Source organism: Anolis carolinensis, chromosome 3 (genome assembly GCF_035594765.1).
Source record: "Anolis carolinensis isolate JA03-04 chromosome 3, rAnoCar3.1.pri, whole genome shotgun sequence".
NCBI classification, from domain to species: Eukaryota; Metazoa; Chordata; class Lepidosauria; order Squamata; family Dactyloidae; genus Anolis; species Anolis carolinensis.
The window spans coordinates 63,737,180-63,759,511 of record NC_085843.1 but is presented as its reverse complement, the minus strand read 5'-3'; the positions used below and the strand labels follow the sequence as shown (position 1 = coordinate 63,759,511).

Below are 22,332 nucleotides of genomic sequence, written 5' to 3'. Positions count from 1 at the left end.
GGGTAACTAGTCAATATAAGCAAATATTCATTTATTCATATTTTTCCCTGGAAAATATTATTTTTGGCAGACCTGGTTAGTGAATTCAATTGGGTTTACTTTTTTATTTTTCTGTAAAAAGAATTCAAGTTAAACTGGGATGTATATGTCTATGAACTGAAGAAAATATTCTCTAAGCTAAATACATTTGTGATCTACACTGACTCGTCCAGTCACCAGCCACCTAATCATCTAGGAGATTTAATTAGATTTATAGTTATTACTATAGCTATAGTATTAGTTACAGGTGAAGATGGAGCAAACTTTTTTCTGCTGCTTCGAAAACTAGAACATGTGCCAACTGATTAAAACTACAGGAAAAGGGATTCCATCTAAATATTAGGAAAACTCCTTAACAGTACGAAAGAGCTGATTTAGAATGGAATACTCTACCTCCGAATATAATCAAATTGCCTTCCTTGGAAGTTTTTAGACAGATGTTGAATGGTCATCTGTCAAGTGTGCTTTGATTGTGTGCTTTGAATGGCCCTTGTGGTCTCGTCCAGTACTATATTCTGTAATTATTCTTAAGGCATTAGTGCTATTCACTAATGATAAAATAAGTTGATCAGGTTTATCATTATCTGAAACAATAAGGTTTGAATTTTTTTCTTTTTTTGTGAAGTGAGCAAATATATTACTCTACATTGTATGGAATGTAGATTATATTCTGTATTAAACTGATGTTTGTCTTCTCCTTAAAGCTAAACTAAATATGTTTTCCATTATTTATTCCACAACTCACTTATATGTGTAATTGTAACCTGTTTTACAGTAGTCATTTGCTGCAGTAGAGTGTATTAAGAGTCAATTATTTTCCATCCTGTTATTTGCTTGCTTCACCTGTCATAGATTATCACTGAACCATGATGACTTGTGCGGGCAGTGCGAGTAGACTATGGGACACTACATCAATTCTTTGGGAGAACAGATGGCTGTAATATCCCATGAGTCTTCCCATACACTAGCTGTTTGCAAGAGAGCATGCCACTTCAGGGTGGTCTAGAAGTTCACTGATAACGTGGCAGGCTAGAATGCAATGAGTTGGTATTCCTGAGCAAAATAGTTGTGGCTACTTTTTCGTTCTATCATACTATATACGTTTTTAAAGGTTTTAAAGGTTGTCAAAGGTTAGTCTGCTAAGATTTATAAAGGAGCTTTTCGGTATGCCAAAATCAACACATCAGTAAGATGAAGTGTGAACGAGTCAGCTAAAACGGTAAACTGTAAAATTCATGTTGGTTATGCCTGCCTAAATGTTTGGTCATAGCTAAGAAAAATTTTGAGAGTGCTACTTAGTACCTTTCTGGTAAGGAAAGAGGGAGCAATGGGGTGAATTGTCCTGCATGCACCTCCCTCTCGTGACGCTTTCCCCATCACAGGGGGAAAGTGTTGCCCTCGTGAGAGCCATTGGAGCCAGCACAACGCGGAAAGCTTCCCATGTTGCTGGGAAAGCATCTAGCAATGCTTTTATCCCGGTTGGGGCAGAGCTACAGGCAATGTCCTAGGATGCTTATTTTGAGCCATGTGATGAAGTCCATAGATTATCATATGGGGAAAAAGCAGGAAGATAAAGACATTATAAATATAGTGGGGGAAACACATTGGCACATAGAATCAAGTACCATATTGCACCAAGTACTGTGCTTTATCTTTAGTTAAATATCAGGTCTATGTGTGTCCTGCATGTATCCCTAGGTTTTTTTCTTGATTAAAAAGGTCAAGGGAGCAGAACTGATGGAATTCTTACTATATATGGAGAAAGCAAATGTACTTTGTTCATTCTATAAAGACTGAATTCACTGTTACATTGGAAGTGATCCAGGGAACTTCTACAGGCTCATCCATGGAGTTATCAATAGTTAATTTGACCCATTTAATTAATGCACAGCTTAATTTGGTGTATATGCTATTTTTACTTGTGGGACATTTTTGTCTGAAGTTCATTAGTATATTTGTAAGGACTGGCAGACTAATTGTCTCACCTTGTGCTTTGGGTTGTTTACTTTCTTATCTTCCATATCTATTTGTGTTCTATATCACATGTTTTTCTATCAAAATACCACATATGTACTTCTAAGAATAAGCTAATTCCTGTAATAATCTTCTACAGAAAAGCCAAACAGAGAGAAGAACACCGCTTGTTACCCTCTATATTGAAATCTTGTACTTTCCAAATCATATTGGTAGCCCAAAGGGAGTGGTATATTCTTTGTTTGTTTTGCTAAAGGACCGAATTGCTGCTTCATTTTTTATATTTTTCTGTTTGTTCATTTTTAATCATTGAGATAGTATTTTTTCTGTAGTTATCGCTATCATTTCTTTATCCCATTTGTTTCTTTAAATCCCCTTTAAAATATAGAATTAAGCAATTCCTATCAATTTGGTAAACAGATATATTATATATGGTATTTTGTTTAATGAAATGCAGTCTAGCATTATCTGATTCAAAACATTAAATTCATGAGAAAATGTATTGTAATCCTTTTTTATGATGTGTTTTTAAATTAGTATTTTATCATTACTATCAAAGATTATCATTGTTATTGTAAAACTTCTGTGGAGCTGAATTGTTTTATGGGTGTGGATTTTTCATTTTTGTATTTGTTTTTGTGAGATATTTTGTGTTTTCAGTATTGCATTAGTATTAATATTATTAAAGAATATTACAAGTTAAATATGCAACTCATGTAGTTAGAGGCAGGGTAAATGGGAGATGTCATACATTGATAACTGATGCATGTTAGCTCTCTTTTATCTTAGTGCTCTAGATCAAGGGCAGAATGACTGATATTATTAATAAAGCCTTGATATCACATGAATATAGCAATACTAATTTTACAGCTGTAAAGTTTTAAAGTAATGCATGGTGCAATAAAAGTGTCAGGAAGATTAATGTTCAGTAGAATTATCTAATTCCACATAATAAATTATCTCCTAAGAAATGCATCCAAGATAGAATAACTCTTATACTTTGCAGGTGAGAAATTAAGCTGAGCTGTGATTTTCATCTTCTCAATTTCAAATGCAGGTATGACATCAAAGATGACTATACCATGCGTATTAAAAAGGCTATGAGTACAGATGAGGGAACCTACACATGCATAGCCGAGAACAGAGTTGGAAAAGTTGAAGCATCTGCTACTCTCACAGTTCGAGGTGAGTACTAATGTATTTGAAAAACACAATAACACCAAATGCATTGTTCTATTTTCTAAAATATTAGAAATGTATTATTTCAGAAGAATTTCTTGAAATAGTTGGTGTTATATTTTTAAAGATAAAGTAAAAGCATTTTAGTTTATATAATTTTAGAACATCTATATACTTGTCTTCATATTCTTTCAATGTCATTCTGCTGACATTAGTTGTTTGAAAATTATAGCTTACTAGCTTTGCTCGGCCACGCGTTGCTGTGGCTTATGAGAATCATTTGTTGGCCAGGTGAAATAGCAGTGAATAGCCTTGTAGCCTCAAAGCCTGGCCGTTTTCTGGAGTAGCTGGAGTAGCACCCTCAATCAAAGAAGCCTGGCTACTTCCTTTGTTGGGGAATCATTGTTTGGCCAGATTGAATTGCACTGAATAGTCTTGCAGCTTTAAAGCCTGGCTGCTTTCTACATAGGGCATCCTTGCTAGGCCAGGTTGAATGGGACGGAGTAGCCTCGTGGTTTCAAAGCCTGGGGGTTTTTCACCTAGGGGAAATCTTCATTGACCAGGTTGAATAGCACTGAATAGTCTTGCTGCTTGCAAGCCTGGCTGCTTTCTACCTTGCGAAATCCTTGATTGACCACATTGAATAGCAATTAATAGTCTCGGTGTGACTGGTATGAATGCTGCAATTAGCTACCTTGATTTGCATTTAATGGCCTTGCAGCTTCAAAGCCTGGTTGCTTCCTGCCTGGGGGAATCCTTTTTTGGAGGTGTTAGCTGTCCCTGATTGTTTTCTTTCTGGAATTCCCAATTTCCCTGCTTTCAGAGTGTTGCTTTTTATTTACTCTCCTGATTTTAGAGATTATATTGTTCTGTATTATTATACCATAGTAATTATTATATATTATATTTATAATCTTATATTATCTGCTTAGAACTGGATTATATGAGGCCCCTTCTACACAGCTGTATAAAATCTACACTGAACTGAATTATATGGCAGTATGGACTCAAGATAATCTAGTTCAAAGCAGATACTGTGGATTATCTGCCTTGGCATTCTGGGTAATATAGCTGTGTGGAAGGGCCTTGAGTCTACACTGCCATATAATCCAGTTCAAATTGAATATTCTGTATTTTATAGGCAGTGTGGATGAGGCATAAGTGCACTCTGCCTCTGCCCTGGGTGCCATTTTAACTGAGGGAGTTGCTAGGATATGAAGAGAGTGGGGCCTAAAGGGGGGGGGGGGTTAAAGGCAGCAGAGCCTACCTTTCTAACTACCATGTTTCCCTGAAAATAAGACAGTGTCTTATATTAATTTTTGCTCCCAAATATGCTCTAGGTCTTATTTTCAGGGGATATCTTATTTCACATTTATTGTTGAACAAAAAAATGAACATTATATACTGTACAGTAGTTGTCATCACAAACCAGCATAACCAGACAAACTGTGAATCCTATCAAGAATTTCTTGTTACTACCATTGTTTCCATGTACAACACACTATGGTAGGTACATTTACCGATCCTGCATGCTCTGGTGTTCTGTTCGGCGGGCATTCTTCCAAACAAAACCTTTGCTAGGTCTTACTTTCGGGGGAGGCCTTATATTTAGCAATTCAGCAAAACCTCTACTAGGTCTTATTTTCTGGGGATGTCTTATTTTAGGGGAAACAGGGTAGCAGTTAGTTGGAGAAAAGCCCTTCCTCATCCTCTGGAATTTGGACTATTTTTCTAGGTTTTTTTATTGAAAGACATACCTTGGATGACTATGACTTTTGTGACACAAATGTTTTGCTGTTTACTCCATCATAATGTGCCACATTACATTTATATATACAGTAGAGTCTTGCTTATCCAACGTAAACGGGCCGGCAGAACGCTGGATAAGCGAATATGTTGGATAATAAGGAGAGATTAAGGAAAAGCCTATTAAACATCAAAATAGGTTATGAATTTACAAATTAAGCATCAAAACATGTTACACAACAAATTTTACATAAAAAGTAGTTCAATACACAGTAATGCTATGTAGTAATTACTGTATTTACGAATTTAGCACCAAAATATCACGATGTATTGAAAACATTGACTACAAAAATGCGTTGGATAATCCAGAATGTTGGATAAGTGAGTGTTGGCTAAGTGAGACTCTACTGTATATAGATGATATAAGGAGTTCTTACATCTAGGGAATGAAGATAAAGAGCATTTTAAAGAGTTTTATCAGAAGATTTTTCAGCCTGCAATATCAAAGCTCTTTTAGTGAACATTCCAGGGGTTGAGTATGGATCCTTCTATGCAAAGCATAAAATAATAATAATATATTATAATATAGAGGATAGCTTTGATGGTGTGGTGAGTGAATTAGAACCAGACATCCTGAGGAGTGAGGTTGAATGGGCCTTAAGAAGCATTGCTAATAACAAGGGAGCAAAAGACGATGGGATCCCAGCTGAGTTGTTTAAAATCTTGGAAGATGATGCTGTCAAAGTGATGCATTCCATATGCCAGCAAATATGGAAAACACAAGAATGGCCATCAGAGTGGAAAAAATCAATTTACATCCCCATACCCAAAAAGGGAAACACTAAAGAATTCTCAAACTTCCACACAGCGACACTTATTTCCCATGCCAGTAAGGTAATGCTCAAGATCCTGCAAGCAATACATGGAGCGAGAGTTGCCAGATGTCCAAGCTGGTTTTAGAAAAGGCAGAGGAACGAGAGACCAAATTGCCAATATCCGCCGGATAATGGAGGAAGCCAGGGAGTTTCAGAAAAACATCTATTTCTGCTTTATTGACTATTCTAAAGCCTTTGACTGTGTGGATCATAATAAATTGTGGCATGTTTTTGGTGGTCTGGGGATACCAAGTCACCTTGTCTGTCTTCTGAGAAATCTGTATAAAGACTAAGTACCCACAGTAAGAACAAACCATGGAATAATAAACTGGTTCAATATTGGGAAAGGAGTATGGCAGGGCACCCTACCTATTCAATTTGTATGCAGAACACATTGTGTGACATGTGGGGCTTGACAAATCCAAGGCCAGAGTTAAAATTGCTGGAAGAAACATTAACAACCTTAGAGATGAAGATGGTACCACTCTGATGGCTGAAAATGAGGAGAAGCTGAGGAGCCTTATCACCAAGGTGAAAGAAGAAAGTGCAAAAGCTGGGTTGCAGTTAAACATCAATAAAACCAAGATTATGGCAACCAGACCGATTGATAACTGGCAAATAGAGGGAGAAAACGTGGAGGCAGTGACAGACTTTAAATGAGATGCAATGTTTTAGGAAGATCTAGAAGACCCAAAACTAAAATTACATTCAATTAATGGAAAATGTTGAATCATGAGCTACAGTTGGAAGTTACAGCCTTTCTAGTGTTTGTTTTAACAATAATTGCGCTTTCCTCTAATAATACTTCTGAAATAAAGACTGAATGACAGAACAGAATTATTATAACAAAGTCTGTGTATGTCTTTTTAAAGTAGAAGAAAGTATCTGAAAAAAAACCCCGCTCAAAGCTGTACAGAGAAGGAGCCATACTTTAAAATAATATAGAAAACACCTATTTTCCCTCTCTAAATTGAATTACTCTTTTTCTGGGAAATAAGCCGCCTGGCTGAAGTAGCCCAAAGTTCTGTAGTGCTATGTTGAGGGCTGAAGGTGACAGAAAAAGTCTTTGCGAAGTCAAAAGAGACTCTTAATCAAACAATTTATTGTAGATAAAATATTTATTCAATAAGTCTCTAACAAATTACTTTGGGGGACAGAAGTTAGTCTAGTCCATTCATTTTCCTGCTTCTGGTATCCCATCTTTGAAAGATGCACCTTTCAACTCTGACTCTGTGTGGTGGTGCTATTACTTACTAATAAAATCAATCAAACCTTATAAATGGCCAGAGATTGAGCACAGTTATCTTGAAACCTGACAGCCATATTAAGATGGGGAATGATGTAAGTTCACTCTGAAAAACCTACTGTGTTTCTGTGTTTATAGGAATCACACATTATACTATAATTGTGTCTGTACAGAACCAGATATTATATTTTAATGGATAGCAAATGGATCCTATTTTTCCTATTTTATCAGACTATGCCAAAAGTTCAGCAGAACTATGAAAGGTTAATGAAAACATTTTTTAGCTTTATCTATGTTCCTTTCTCTTTTGCACACATTAAGGCCAATGATCAAAACCTGAACAGATTGGTTTATTAAAACAGAGTTGAAGTGACCTAAGACACTGACTTTCATTTCCATCATTTAATACATAGACACAGTTCAATTTAATATGATGAATTTTCTGCAAGAAAAAGGAAAAAAGAAAAAAATCTTGATAGAATAAAGTAAAGCTCGGGTCTTAATAAGAGATGGAGAAGGTGAAGAGTTGTCTGGACATAGCAAGAGAAAGAGGTTTTGTGATAATCTGGCTGCCCAAATATTACTGGTAATACTCGTTTCAGATAAGTATTAACAGTTGTACTGCATACATTTTCTTCAGTCTGCAAACAAGTTCACATACATTTTGCCTTTATTGAGTACATTTTCATTTTGTACTTCCATTTTGAGAAATGCAAAAACAAGGGTTACATTTGTGGAGAAAGCATCATACCCACCCGGTTGCTGAGATCTTCCGGGGAGGCCCTCCTCTCGCTTCCGCCCTCCTCACAACTGCGTTTGGTGGGGACGAGAGAGAGGGCCTTCTCGGCCGTGGCCCCCCGATTCTGGAACTCCCTCCCCAGGGAGATTAAGTTGGCTCCCTCTCTATCTTCCTTCAGGAAACAACTGAAGACTTGGATGTTTCAGCAGGCTTTCAGAGATAGTCATTAATTAACCAGCCCCAGAGGGTTTTTAATAATCTATCCTGTATTCATTATGGTCTTGCCTTTTATGTGCTTTTAATGTAATTTTTTATCCTGTATTGTCGTTTTAATTGACATATTGCATTTCTGCTTTATCTGTTTTATATTGTGATTGTATTATGTTGCTTATATTTTGTCCTTGTGTTGTTTGGGCCTCTGCCCCATGTAAGCCGCCCCGAGTCCCCACGGGAAGATGGTGGCGGGGTATAAATAAAGTTTTATTATTATTATTATTATTATTATTATTATTATTATTATTATTATTATTACTGCTGCTGCTGCTTCCCCCCTTTTTTGCAGAAATAATAGCGCTCATCATTTATTATCTTCAAATTTCCTTACAACTTTATTTGTAGCACAAATCATTGATACAAATAATATTCCTACACTTATCACAATGGGGGAAAAAGCTGTCTCTCACACCCCTTGCATACAAGTCCCCATGGGTATGATCATATAATACACTGCCAATTTCATATGCAAGCTATATGGACTCGTATGCAAAGAGTATGCAGCCAATACCTATTGAAACACGGATTCCAAATTGTCTTCACCAGTCTTTCTTTCTTGTCGTGCCCCAGAGGCATAGCTTTTCATGTGTGATTGAAACCCCTGTATGCATCTCCTCAGGTGTGTCAATGATGTGTGTTTGGTGGCAGTTTTTTCTTTCCACTCAGTTCTTCTTTGTGGAATTGTCTGGCAGTATACTTTAGCTATGAAGACCAAAATCCACTGCTTGTGGTGATATGTATAGTATAGAATCCATTGAATGTTTCCTGATCTTACTCTTTTGTTCAATGATTCTGAGCTTGATCTCTCTGCTTGTTTGGCCAATGTAAGTGAGCAAGCAAGGACAGGTGATGGCATATATTACACCTTTAGTGGAGCAGGTAGCAAAATGATTGATTTTATACTGAGTTTTTGTATGTTTATTCTGAAAAAACTTAGTTTGTACAAACTGTGAACATATTGAACAGCTATGGCAAGCATCATTTTGCTACCTGCTCCACTAAAGGTGTAATATATGCCATCACCTGTCCTTGCTTGCTCACTTACATTGGCCAAACAAGCAGAGAGATCAAGCTCAGAATCATTGAACAAAAGAGTATGTCCCCTTAGGATCCACCTACCCAGAAAATTGATGGTGGACTTCTCACCTTAAAAGTTGAAACTTTTCTGTTTATTTAAGTAAGTAGAGTCCCTGAACATACCTTGTTGTAATCTTTTTTGTAAACTTTCTTTACAAATTGCTGGTTTGCAAGTATATATTTATGATGTGTATTATTTGTAGACCCAACCGCCTGACGAAGACTCCTGTGAGTCAAAACCGGTTGCAGGTTTGAGTCAAGTTATATGGAAACTGGAGTCTACTCATACAATAAAGAACAGGACATTTACTCACATGAAAAACTTGTCCTTATACTTCAAGAGAAGAACTGCTGATTTCTACTTATATGCGATTGGGACAGTCCTGGTTTTTGGATAGACATTGATTTATGGATATACATTGAGTTTGTTTATTTTCATATCACCACAAGCAGTGGATTTTGGTCTTCATAGTTTAGGGGAACCCATTGTCCTTTTAAGTATACTTTAGCTGACAGTCAGAGAAAGACCTCGAGTAAAACCAACGTGCATGTGCTCCTCTTTTTCAGCATTGCTTTGATTTTTTTTAAATGTTGGAATTGCACAACTCTATAGTAACAGAAAAATGTTTTAACAATTACTGTTTCGCATGAGAGTTACAAACTTACACATTTGCAAAAGATCTGCCCAAACAAAATAACAAAACAAACAAAAAAGGAAGACAGTAACATTGGGCAGGGTTGGTAGTCCTTAACCTGCAGGAAATTAATGGTTGTGGTGTTGTTTTCTATTAAACAAAAGCCTACTCTCCATTTTCTCTAATCTTAGTGTTGAACCCAACGGGTGGGACATGTACTATAGAAGAATATCTTCTAATATGCATATTATCAAAGGAAAAATAACCTTATGTATTTGCAAGATCAACAGAAAACTTCCTCTTTTCTTGAAAAACAATTGCAATTGAAAAATAATCTTTGAGATCCAGAATAGAATTCTTTTTATACTTAATTACATAAGGTTTCTAAAGTAAAAATGGAAAACATATGGAAAAATCAAAACTTGAGAACTTTTCAAAGAATGGATCATTAAGATCAGTAATCATTTAAGAGTGATCCTAAATATTTGTCATCAGAAGCAAATACGGTTCATTTCAATAGGCTTTACTCCTAGGTAAGGGGCTGTAAACTAAAGCACTCATACTCCAACTATAATGTTGGATTTGTTTTAGTTGTTGTTTGTATTTTTTTAAAAAACCCACCTTTTTACTTAATGCCATCAAGGTCTGACATAGTTTCTATATTTTTAAAAAAATACATAATGTCAGTAGAATTGTATTAATAAAAGCTCATGCTGTGTATCATTGAATTCATGGTGTGAACCCATGAATTCTATAAGGCCTCTCTCCTACAAAACATGGCTCAGGCTATTCAGTTAAGAACATTCCTAATTGGAAGAAAATACAGCAACCAAAAACAGGTTGAAAATCTGAATGATCTTTTGAAGGTTTTGCAGTTAGAATCCTTTTATTTGCTCAAATCCAAATTAAGACAGACAGAACTTCAGTCTATCTCTCCATTCACTGCCCATGTAACTGTGCAGCATCTACTCTTTCCTGAGGCTAAATACATCCACAGGATTTGTTAAATTAAATAGAAAATGACATATGTAGACCTGAAAATCATTTGACATATCTACAAGTGTATTTGGAGCAGGAGTGGACAGTGTCAGTTTCTGCCTGAGAGAGACATACTTTGCTAGTATGCTGTTCAGTTATAATCTTCCTTAAATGATCTGTCCACAGATGGAGAAAGCAAACTAAACTAGATTAATGGTTCTTTTAGAATTATCTGGGATAAAAGCCTGTGGTAAAGACAAATTAATTTTAAAAGCCTTTGGTCTGAAAAATGTTTTTTCTTAATTGCTGGTTGTATACTGGTGAATTTCCTGTACAGTTGCCGAAAACCACTTCACAGGCCTACATTAGAAAGTAGGTTAAAAACTTATATCACTGTTATTGTCATCAGGGGCAGCAATAACATCTAACGTTCCTTGTGTAACTTCCTGTCTTTGTAGTCTGCCAATTGGGAAACTATAATTAGAATTATTCCCATTGCATGGTGTTTCGTGTAGAGAATATAGATAACACCAATTGTTGGTGGATTTATCACAGTGGGAAAGGGTTTTTTAAGTATCAAAAACTAGAAAAACTTATAATATTATGTAATATATGAAATATATTTTGTAAAATATATTGTTTCTTAACTAACAAAATTAAATGGGGGAAAGGAAACAGAAATACAGTATATTAAAACTGAATGTATCCTTCTTTTCTCCCACATTTAACCTACTTAAAAAATTTCCTACAGGAAAATTTCTATAAAGCCATGTTCCTTAAAATATGTTGAGTACAAGCCAGAGTGACAGCATCATGTTCCCTTCACTTCAGTAACTATAATGTACTGACAGACTCTTGCTAGAATAAAATCACTTGTTGGAGCAACTGCTTTCAGTCTTTCTATCAAAGTGAAACAGAAATAACCTGTCAATCATTCCACATTTTAAAAAGAAAGTGGAAGCAGCAATTTGGGAGATTCAGCATTGATGGTCATTCAGAATTATTTGTTACATTTTCATCACCTTTGTCAATGATTGGAAAAGGGATGTGGCATTGGCTTGTGTGTCTGTTTCCAAAATGTGGGGAAATTGTGCCTTGGGTTTCTCCAAACTGCACCATAGTACTGACCAGCCATGCTTTAAACTCCATTGGTATTTAAATCAGACAATGATGCTTCTTTTTATTGGATTGACATTAGCCAGTCTGTGGGTTTAGATGATATATTCATTGAGGTCTGTGTCATGGGGCCAATTCCCAGAGCTGAGTCTGCAAGCTCTGGAATTGGAGCCATAACAAAGAGCACTCCTCGACGGCTCATGAAAACACCTGGCAGCAGAGCATGGGAACTTGTGGAGTGAAAATCAAAACAATTATAATGAGTAGTTTGTGTGGAAATGGTAGAAATGTGATACAGGGGGTGGGGTTTGGTGATGATATTTACGTGTGATGTGACGTAGTAGCAAAGGTAATAAAATTGATTGTATGTAAACATTATGTCATTCTCGACTTTTCCCAAGTCGTGTATTCTTCAATAAAGATTGGTTTTGATAGCAGCTGTCTTTGATCTGCGTTCATGCTGATCGTTTGAAGTGAGCGTGACAGTCTGACTGTTTGGCCTAATATAAAACTACTTTACTTTAGTCAAGCATTAGCAGTGGCATTTGACGGTGGCATATGAACCTATGAAAGGTGTTATTCAGATGATTGATTTGAGACATCTTTTTCAAATTCTGTACAGTACTTATCTCCAACAAAAATAGTTTTAATAACTAGCCTGAATAGAAGCATTTAACTCAAGGTGACGTGTTGATTTAATTTTCAACTGAGTATCCGCAGTTGAACATAGCATTACACATCATGCATTCTGACAAAATTTCTTTTTTTTTCCTTTAATTTTATTATGTTCTCACCACATCATTGTAATGTCTCCAGCTCGCCCTGTTGGTAAGTAACCATCCTTCTATCCATTTTAGCATGGTTTCACACAGTTCTTCATCTTTCATTTCGTAACCATGTCGAGCTCCTTTGTAGTTATTAATTATTACTTATTTCACAGGGAAATGTATGCAAAAAATTATTGCCTTGTATCTGTCCCTTACATCAGTTCTCCTTGATTATCAGATGGATCTATATTATGTACTATTCCTATTTATCCAAATCATTGTATCTTCAATTTGTTCTGTGTGTATGTTTTGTGTGAATAGATATCCTTGTATATTTTAATTATTAATTATCCAAATATTTTGATTATTTGGAAAATCTTGACTGCTGTCTGTAATGACATCAGTTGTGGTGTATGTTTTAAATTGTGGGATATCAAAAACCAATTCTTCCAGTTTTCTAGGACAAGATCCCATTGGAACTGAAGTTAATGACTAATTAAAGCATATTGGTGGTGGTGGTGGTGATGTTACTACTCTATTATCTTATATCCCACCTCTCTTCTGATAATGCGGTTCAAGGCAGCTAACCACACATACTTAAGAAATACAAATTAAAAAGAATATAAAGCTAAAATAAAAGTATCATTTACAAAACAATTAAACCATTTATGTGTTAAAACATTAACTATATTAAAATGCATTAAAAGACTAAAACCTTTACAAAGCTTTAATAAAATCCTTTCAAACAAACAGCATTGAAAACTCAACCACTTTGCTAAAGCCTGATTGCACAAAAATGTTTTGACCTACCAATGGAAGAAGATCAAAGAGGGTCATCCTGGCCCCCCTGGGGAAGGTGTTCCAAAGTCTGGGAGCAGACAGTGATAATACCTTTTCCTTCTTCCCAACAAATAAGCCTGACAAGCATTAGAGCTCTAAGATAATCTGGAGAGACCCTTCTATTTGTCTCATGATCTTAAAGCTCAGATGGCTCATAGAAGGAAATATGGCCTTTTAGATAACCTTGACCCCAGCAATTTTATAGGCTTTATAGACCAAAACTAGCACTTTGAATTGTGCTGGACAGCAGACTGGAGGGGTTGTAACAAGGCAATTGTGTCCTCCTTATAACCAGCCCTAGTTAACAACCTGGCTCTTTGAGCCAACTGAAGTTTCTGAACACCTTTCAAAGGCAGCCCCACAAAGAGTGCATTGGAGAAATCCAAATGAGATGTAACCCAAGCACCGTTGCCAGGGTCAACATCTCCACAAATTGGTGCAATTGATGCACTACCTAACAAGTGTGAAAAAACATTTTTGGCAACTGCTGAAACCTGGACTTCTAGGCTTGGAACTGAATCCAGGAGTACCCTCAAACTGTGAACCTGTATTATCAGGGAGAATGTAACCCCATGTAATACAAGATGACCCCCTATTCCTAATCTGTATTTCAGATGACCAGGATTATGCTTCAACAGGTTTGCACCCCATCTAGTCACCAGTTCTAGGCACCAGTTAGCAGAGCACTATATTTCTTGGGGTTAGTTGAAAATGAGCAATAGAACCTGATAGCCTCAGCATGCTGGTGACATCTGACCTCAAGCCTTCAGCCTTTTTCCAGTGGTGTCATGTATATATACCAAAGGGGGCAAGACTGATTCCTAACAGACTCTACAGGCCAATGGCCAAGGGATGGTTCAGGAATCAATCAGCACCACCTTCTGAGAGCACCACTCCAAGAAATATCAAAAAGAAGTCCCATTCCAGAGAGATAACTCAGGAAGATACCATGTCCAGTGATACTGGAAGCCACTGAGAAGTCCAGCAGAACCAATAGGGGCCTCTGTCCAGTCCCTTGCATTAGTCATCCACCAAGGTGACCAAGATATTTCTATCCATTAACTAGGTCTGAAACCAGACTGAAATAAACCTAGATAATCTGTCTCATCTAGAAACCCCTGGAGTTAAAAAGCCAACACAAGTCCTCCAAAAATGAAAAATGGAACTGGCTTATAGTAGAAGCCGGGATTTTTTTTTTCCAGAAAAGGTATAACAACAGCTTTTTTTCAGGTGTGTTAGGGACCTTCCTAGTTCAAAGGAGACTCTACAAGTCCTCTACTGGCCTATTTAATAAACTAGGAAAGGCAAAAGTCTGGTATACATGTGGTGATTCTCCAAAGATGTTTTACATTCCCCAGGCTATAAAAATCTAAAACCCAACATAGGATTTATGGTATTACAAGCTCCTTTGCTGCTTTCTTTAGTGTAGCTTCTTACACAGACAGGGGATTGACTCTGCACTCCTTTATGAAGTTCCCACACCAAGAATATAATTTCAACACACACACACAAGAAAAAGTAGTTTATCCTTCTACTTTGTTTCAAAGAAGCTGCATCATTCAGCACAATGAGTCAACAGATATGGAGAAATCTGCTTTTGTTTTTGACTACATCTAGATCCAACACCTCCAATAATTTATTTCTCCTTGCATAAAAAGCTCTGTAAATTCTGTACCTGTACTATCAACATGATCTATGAAACAAAAGGTTTTGCCAAAAAATGGGATTGAATTAAGAGTATACTTTTTTTCTTCTTCATGGATCTTCCTGATATTATTAGGGAACAGTATTAAAACTGAATGATTATAAAGGAAAGCAATAAAGATTTTGAAATTTATAATTTACATCGCATTTCAAGTGAGATAAGAATAAAACTTATAAATTAGTATAATATGTTTTCCCCCTCCATTCCTTTATGTATATGTAGTGTAGCAGACACTTCCTTCACAGTGACTATAGCGTTGTTGATAACTTGAGACATTTTAATCTTTATCTCTAGTTGTCCTTTTTCCCAACATGTATGAAGATTTAATCTTAAATTATATCTGTTTGGCCAAGCAAACCATTTCCAACATATGGTGCTGGGTGTACATATGCAAAGTCAAGGACAGTTCTGCTTGAGGTAGATGGCAGCTGGTGAATATAACAGCCTTACAACCAGACTCCCATTAGCAAATCAAAACATTATGAGTAATAACTGTATTGCTCATCTCTGAAATAGCTGTTCTTTTTATTTTAAGCTTTTGAAAAGATTTCCTACATGAGTTTTCAGCAGATGGGTTGTGGAAGCAGGATATTTATTCTTATTTAGAACATTTACTTGTTACTGCTGTTATCGCATGAGTTTTCCAGATGAAGAAGTTGGTATTTTCGCTCCTCCAAAATTACTTCTACTGTATTTTGCTGTTGCAGCACATAAAGTTTGTTTCTCAAATAAGGAGTGAGAAATTATTGTGAGAAATTCAGTGCTCTGTTACCTCGTGTGAAAAATTAATTGAAAAAATGCTTCAATTATCCAGAAGACAAAAATATTACTCAGGGTATTAAGTAGGTCCAAAATTTCTCCATCTAATGACTGTTTCAGAAAGAATGGTTAGAAATATTTTTGATGCAGTCAACTTGAGATTCTGAGCACCAGAAACTAACCTGAACAATACAATTTTAAGACACTTTAGAAAATGCCAGTTTTCAGTCCATCTGGCTAGGTGTCTACTTTGACTAGCTGTTTCTCTCCTAGGACTCAGGCAGACAGTTTACCACCTTACCTGAATTGTGAGAAACATACTCTCATCTAGTAAAAATCGCACTGTAATTATTCTTTTCTATTGAATGAATCACAATAATATCCAGTCAGTGAATGTCAAAGGGAATTTCCCATTGTTTGCACTGGAATGCTTCTCCCTCACATCTTACATAAATGAAACATATACAACTAATAGTGACTTCTGTTGGAACACTGTTCCTAGATTAGCAATCTTATTCTTGCTACTAATCTGTAGCAATGTGCATTTAGCTATTCCAAGTAGAAATCAGATGAGGCAACTGTCAGCCATTTAACCATTAATTTTACATTAATATGAGTCTGATTCCTATTGAATGGAGTGGCAGGGCTGGTCTTTTAGTTAAAATGGTTTTATTCCACTTTCAACTGTCATAGCAGCATCCTATATAATCCAGATGTTTGTAGCCTATTGAGGCAAAAGAGATCTCTGTCTGAGAATTCTAGATATCCTACCATACTGCACATCCCAGGACTTCATAGAATATTGTCAAAACAATTAAAGTAACATATAGGCCAATAATTATGTTGTGTGAAAATCCTGTGACACACATCAATAGTATAATCCCTTCTCAAGGGATCCCTATTAAAAATACAAGATGTTCTTCCACTAGTTAAGTAGCCTTACCCAACATATAGGGCTCCATGCTTCATGTAGACAACCTTAAGCCCATTCACCCTCAGCCTGTTATACTTGGCCTGTGTAGATGCCAATCATGCCATACAACTTCTGAACATTAAGGTTCTTTAAATTATGGACCTTGATCATTGGTCAATCATAGGGAAACATTGTTGCTAAAAGACCAATCTCTCAATATTTCTGAATACCTTTGCTTTTTCTGTGAGATGGACTGAATCAAGAGAACCTCAAATCCAGACAGATAAAGTCCTTGGAACAGGGTGGACAAGACTCCACGTTAGCTAGTGCAGTGTCTATTCCAAATTATTTTAAAAGGTTATTAAGGTAATGAATCTCAAATCAAAAGATTTAAGCAATTAAACTTTTAGTCCTTATGCAGACAATAATTTAACTACAATTAAGATAAGAACTTTCATAACATATTTATTTTAGATCTTAGAGCCTAGAGGCATGAGTCCCATTATGAATTAAAGATATCATTTGATACACTATTTCCTTTGAGGTAAACATTGTGTTAATAAATCATGAAAGTTTCAAATGAGCTCCTATTTTTAAAGTGTAAGCTTTCCAAGAAAATTTTAATTACCACTTGCAAAGGTTAGTTTTAGATTTTTTTTTAAAGCACTCTTAATTTTGATGTTCTTGCTCTGGTCTGTCAGGAGATCCATAAAAAGAATCTTTCCTTTTGAGTAATTGCCAGTGGATTAATTTATCTATGATGGTGCTCATTAATATTCTTGAAACATACAGCATGTAGGTTAAAAAAAAGTAGAATAGTATATCCATGTACAATTCCCTATCCAGTCAATATAATTGTCTCTGTATTCTAATGAATTTAATGAAATCTTTCAGTATTAAATTTGCTGTTTCCCTTTGTAACTTCTCACATATTGATTACGATGCCTTATCTCCCCCGCCCAACTTGTATCCATCGTCACATACCTGAAAATAAAACAAGAGCTAGATTAGACTTATGCTTTCCTGTCCTTGTATCTGAGCATATTCTTAATATTAAATAATGCTATGAACTAAAAAAAAAACCCAAAAATATCTTCTCCACCCTGGAATAGTGCTATAGGGATAAATAAATTACTCGTGTCCTATTACAGTCTGCTGTTACTAATATCCACATATAAAAATTGCAGTTAAATTCGTTTAAATTTTTTTGTAATGCCATATTTAAAGATTTCTTTAAAAACTAAGTTACCGTATAAAATAAAGATATTTTCTTATGAATGCAACCTAAAAGAGCTATTTATTCAAGCACAATGAGATATCTGGAAAGGGAGTTCTACTTTTACCATCTTGAGGAACATACCAGTGCATACAACCGTGCCTTGCTGCCTCACTTTTAATTCCTGCTGTAGAATACAATCTTCCGCTGTAAGAACAACTTTGAACATGATGTGATTAACCTTAGGGTCCCATCCCCTCATCTTAAAACCCACTTTGTACTTGGCCTGTGCTTTCTATTCATGTTCAACCATCTCATTTCCATATCAGGTTCCTCGCCCTCCCAAGCTGCTATTAGCATAACAGAGCTTTAGCATGACATTGATTGGAGCCTGCACTTGCTGAACACAGTATCAAAGCATAATTTGCCAGAAATCAAATCTAATTTACTATGTACAGTATTTACATTGCTGTAAAACAGTGTTTCTAGGAAAAAGTGTCCCAAGCCTTTAATCTTACAGGGTTTTTGTTTGTTGTTTGTTTGTTGCTAATCTTGTCTAATTCTCTCAAAAGCATGCAATATATTTTCCTTTAGAGCTGTTGCCTTTGACTTGCAAATGTCAATTTGCACATAGATGTTTTTTTTCTGTTTTCTGTGACCCTGTTAATGTTAGACAAGAAGCAATGAATGGCAATTACTTGATAACCAAAAACTTTGTTTATCGCACTGTAAATGTTTCTTTCAATATTTGTTTTGATATGATGGATCTTTAAATGATTAGTGTATATATTCATGCATAAGTCTAAATATGTAAGTTGAAAAATTGACCAAAAAGCCCCTGACTCTCCTTATCCACAGGCCAATGTAAGTATTGTACTTTAACTTTGATCAAAAAAAGGAACCATTCTTCTCTAAGGAGAGTGGCAAAAAGGCTTTGTGAATGTTTGGGCTGGAAAATGGTGGCAGCACATTATATCAAAATCCATAATTTTGGCCCCAAAACCTGCCCTCAACTTATTCATGAGGTTGACTTATACATGAGCATATATTTATGATAGATATATGGAACCTAGTCCAAATGCTATTTCTTATAGCTGTTTTGGGTTCTGTCATGCATTTGTTTTGTGAAAGTAAAATACTTCACACAACCATATTTTACAAAAGTTCACATTTTTAGTTATTCAGACTTTTAGACTCCTGCACATAGATTTGTTCTTTTTTAAAATTTTCTGACCTGGTGGAAGTGTGGGGGGGGGGGGTCACTACTTAATTAGCTATTTAATGCTTAATCTGTCCAATCCATAAAATAAAGCTATGGAAAGATGTTCATTATCAACTGCTTTGTGCATATATGATAACTAATGTACATCAGTTGCAGAAAGAACAGGGAGGGGGTTGCTGGAAAATGTGGCTTCAGACAGTTTGTCTTCTTCAGTTATTTCATATTTTAACTGTGTATTGTCCAGTACAATACTCAATACTTCCAGGTCAAAAATAGCTTTACATAGTGAAAATCAGACAATATTGCTCATGTCAGTTAATAAGTAATTCTGTATCTGTCTGAGATGACACAGATTAATTAAATAACTGTATCCCCATTCCATGCTTCTTGTTTGACATGAATCTAACCATTTCCCTTTTGGATTCCCTTCTGGTTTAGGTTAGAGAATTTACAAATTTAATTGTCAGAAATTGTGCTTTTTCAGTAACCCGCAGTATTTACCTTTTCACAGATTTCAGCTATTTAAAACACATCTGCACCTGATTAATACATCTCATAGAAATAAATTGTGGTGCAAATTTAACATGTACAAACAGATTTCTCTTTGGATAGTCATTTGATCAGTGCCACTACTTATTAATTAAATCATGCCGTCAGGAGACAATATCAAGACTTGTTTTTTCCAAGTGAATAACCAGCAAAAACAATACTAGTTGAAAACTGAAGCACTTCATGTGTATCTGCAAAGTTCTGAATAAGTCTGGAAATCAATGTTAATTTTTCAATGGCATGCCTCAAAAATTATCTGCTTTGCAATCTCAAAACCCTCTTGAGAAATTTGGATGGAAATATTTTTAGAAGCATCCTTGTTTAAACTGTATGAAAACTTGGGTAGAATTTCTAATCCTTGGGTAAAATCAGTTGTCCTACCTATAACTGACCCATTGAAATGAATGGGTTTCATAGCTTTTATTCTATAATATAATGTAGCTGGCTTTTTCTGTCTTTCGAAAGCGTGTCTTCTTTTAATAATTAACTATATTTTGTGGAATGTAAAAGCTGTCATTAAAGTATATTTGTATACTTTGTATTGCTCCTAAGAACTTCAATTTTTAACACCATATTTTCACCTCTCACATCACAGCACCTCCACAGTTTGTGGTCAGGCCACGTGATCAGATCGTAGCTCAAGGCCGAACAGTGACCTTTCCATGTGAAACTAAAGGAAATCCCCAGCCAGCTGTGTTTTGGCAAAAAGAAGGTAGCCAGGTAAGTATTCTACATGTACATTTCTACTTCCACTCCTACATTACTACAGTAATACAGCTATATGAACATATACAAATATTCCTCCGTCTATTTCAAAAACTGAGACATTCACCTATGTTCATTACATTTCTATGTATCCTCCTCCCAAGGATCTTCATCATTACATCACTGTCATGTGTCGGCAATTTAACGTTCAAGGAATATAACAATGGCAACTACTTAATATTAGGGGAAAGACCCTGGTTTTTAATGAATAAATTTGTCAGTTGAAGCAACGTGTATGGGTTCCATGTGAGAAATGACATTGAAAGCACTACTGTCAATTCTGCAGTGCCTTTGTTTAGATCTGCAATGCAACCATTCTTGGCTTGCTTGCTATCCATTCCAAACAGGATATCAAAAAAAAAAAAAAACATTCAAAAGATGTTGTGTCATCCACATGAATATATGAATATAGCCCTGCAACTAAGAAACCAAGACATCCACATCTGTGATGCAGAAACTTTCCAATAGTTTTCAGTATGAGTGCTTTTTGGAAGAATGGGCACTTGGGGATGTGGGGTGAAGAAGTAAAGGTAAGGCACATAGCACAGAAAGGTGTTTTTTAACATCACAATGAACACTTTAATACATAGGAAGATCATTTTGTCCTGGGGACTCAATTACCAGGATCCATAGGATCAATAGAAGTTCAAATTGCCCTCACACTTTTTTAATCTTCACATTTTTGATACCAAAGCTTCATTTCAAAGCTATTACAATCTTACCTATTCAAAGATTATTAGTGCACATATTTTTTGGAATCCTGGCTTTAGTCATATATCCTTTTGAATTCAATAAAAGTAAAACAATAATTGTTGGCAAGAATGAATCCAAAATAAGTAAAATTCATCCAGAGAGGTATTAATAGCATGTTTCGGTCCAGAGACCTTTTAGGCATAAAGACTATTATAAATTAAGCACCAGGAGTTAGTCATTCAGCTTTTCTTGAGTGAAAAGATTTGTTTAGAGGAGAGTTGCCTCTAAACAAGGCAGCAGGACTTGTCCAAGGGCACACAGAGAGTTTCCATGGCCGAGTAGGGATTTGAACCCCGGTCTCCAGTATTACAGTCCAACTCTATAGCCATTACACTACACTGGCTTTTCTTGAGAGAAAAGGACAATAGTAGTCACACTTAAAGTAAGCAATCTATACTTCTGAGGGTGGAGATATGCAACAGTTCTCTTGGCATGGAGGTTAAATTTTTGATGTTATGTGTGTGTGTGTGGTGAAGTGACTGGCTTGACCTTGAAGGAGCTGGGGGTAGCAACAGCGGACAGGAAGCTCTGGCGTGGGCTGGCCCATGAGGTCACAAAGAGTCGGAAGCGACTGAACAAATAAACAACAACAATTAAGAGTGTTATTTTGATATACTGAAGAGCTTAACAATGCACAACAAATCCTTTTTTAAAAGAAAACATCCAATCCACTACACAAAATGTGACAAAATTTCATCTAGTCAGTCTTTTAAAAAAATATTACCTTACAGATAGATTCAGCGCCCAGCTCTCTGGAGGGATATTTTCAGTAACTGAGAACTGGAGTGCCTGGCAAAAGCTCTTTCTATTTCTGTTCACCCAGCAGAAATGCTTCTTTGAATCAAAAGCTCTCTGTGGATGGTAGGAGCCCTTCAGTTGACAGAGGGCAAGTCCTGGATGTAGTCCAGTGAACTCTGAACGTGAAAGAGAGTTCATGAAAACAAGAGCAAAATCAAATAGTGACAA

General features: G+C 36.0%; 1 protein-coding gene and 1 long non-coding RNA gene across 16 annotated transcripts in view; one reads left to right on the top strand and one right to left on the bottom strand.

The window, feature by feature from the left end:
* The window catches only part of LOC107983173 (uncharacterized), a 40,501-nt gene extending 18,226 nt beyond the window's left edge, over positions 1–22,275 (bottom strand). Inside the window, exon 1 of one of the 2 annotated variants that reach the window (XR_010004944.1) lies at positions 22,091–22,275. This is a non-coding gene — a long non-coding RNA (uncharacterized LOC107983173). The remainder of the gene's footprint in view (positions 1–22,090) is intronic. The other variant, XR_001730608.2, reaches the window with a different exon arrangement.
* The window catches only part of robo2 (roundabout guidance receptor 2), a 1,412,536-nt gene that overhangs the window by 1,246,163 nt on the left and 144,041 nt on the right, over positions 1–22,332 (top strand). For 9 of the 14 annotated variants that reach the window (XM_062977135.1, XM_062977143.1, XM_062977146.1 and 6 more), the window contains 3 exons: positions 3,071–3,198; positions 12,694–12,705; positions 20,444–20,568. In XM_062977135.1, coding sequence (XP_062833205.1) covers positions 3,071–3,198; positions 12,694–12,705; positions 20,444–20,568 — 265 coding nt within the window. The remainder of the gene's footprint in view (positions 1–3,070; positions 3,199–12,693; positions 12,706–20,443; positions 20,569–22,332) is intronic. The other 5 variants (XM_062977145.1, XM_062977147.1, XM_062977134.1 and 2 more) reach the window with 1 other exon arrangement.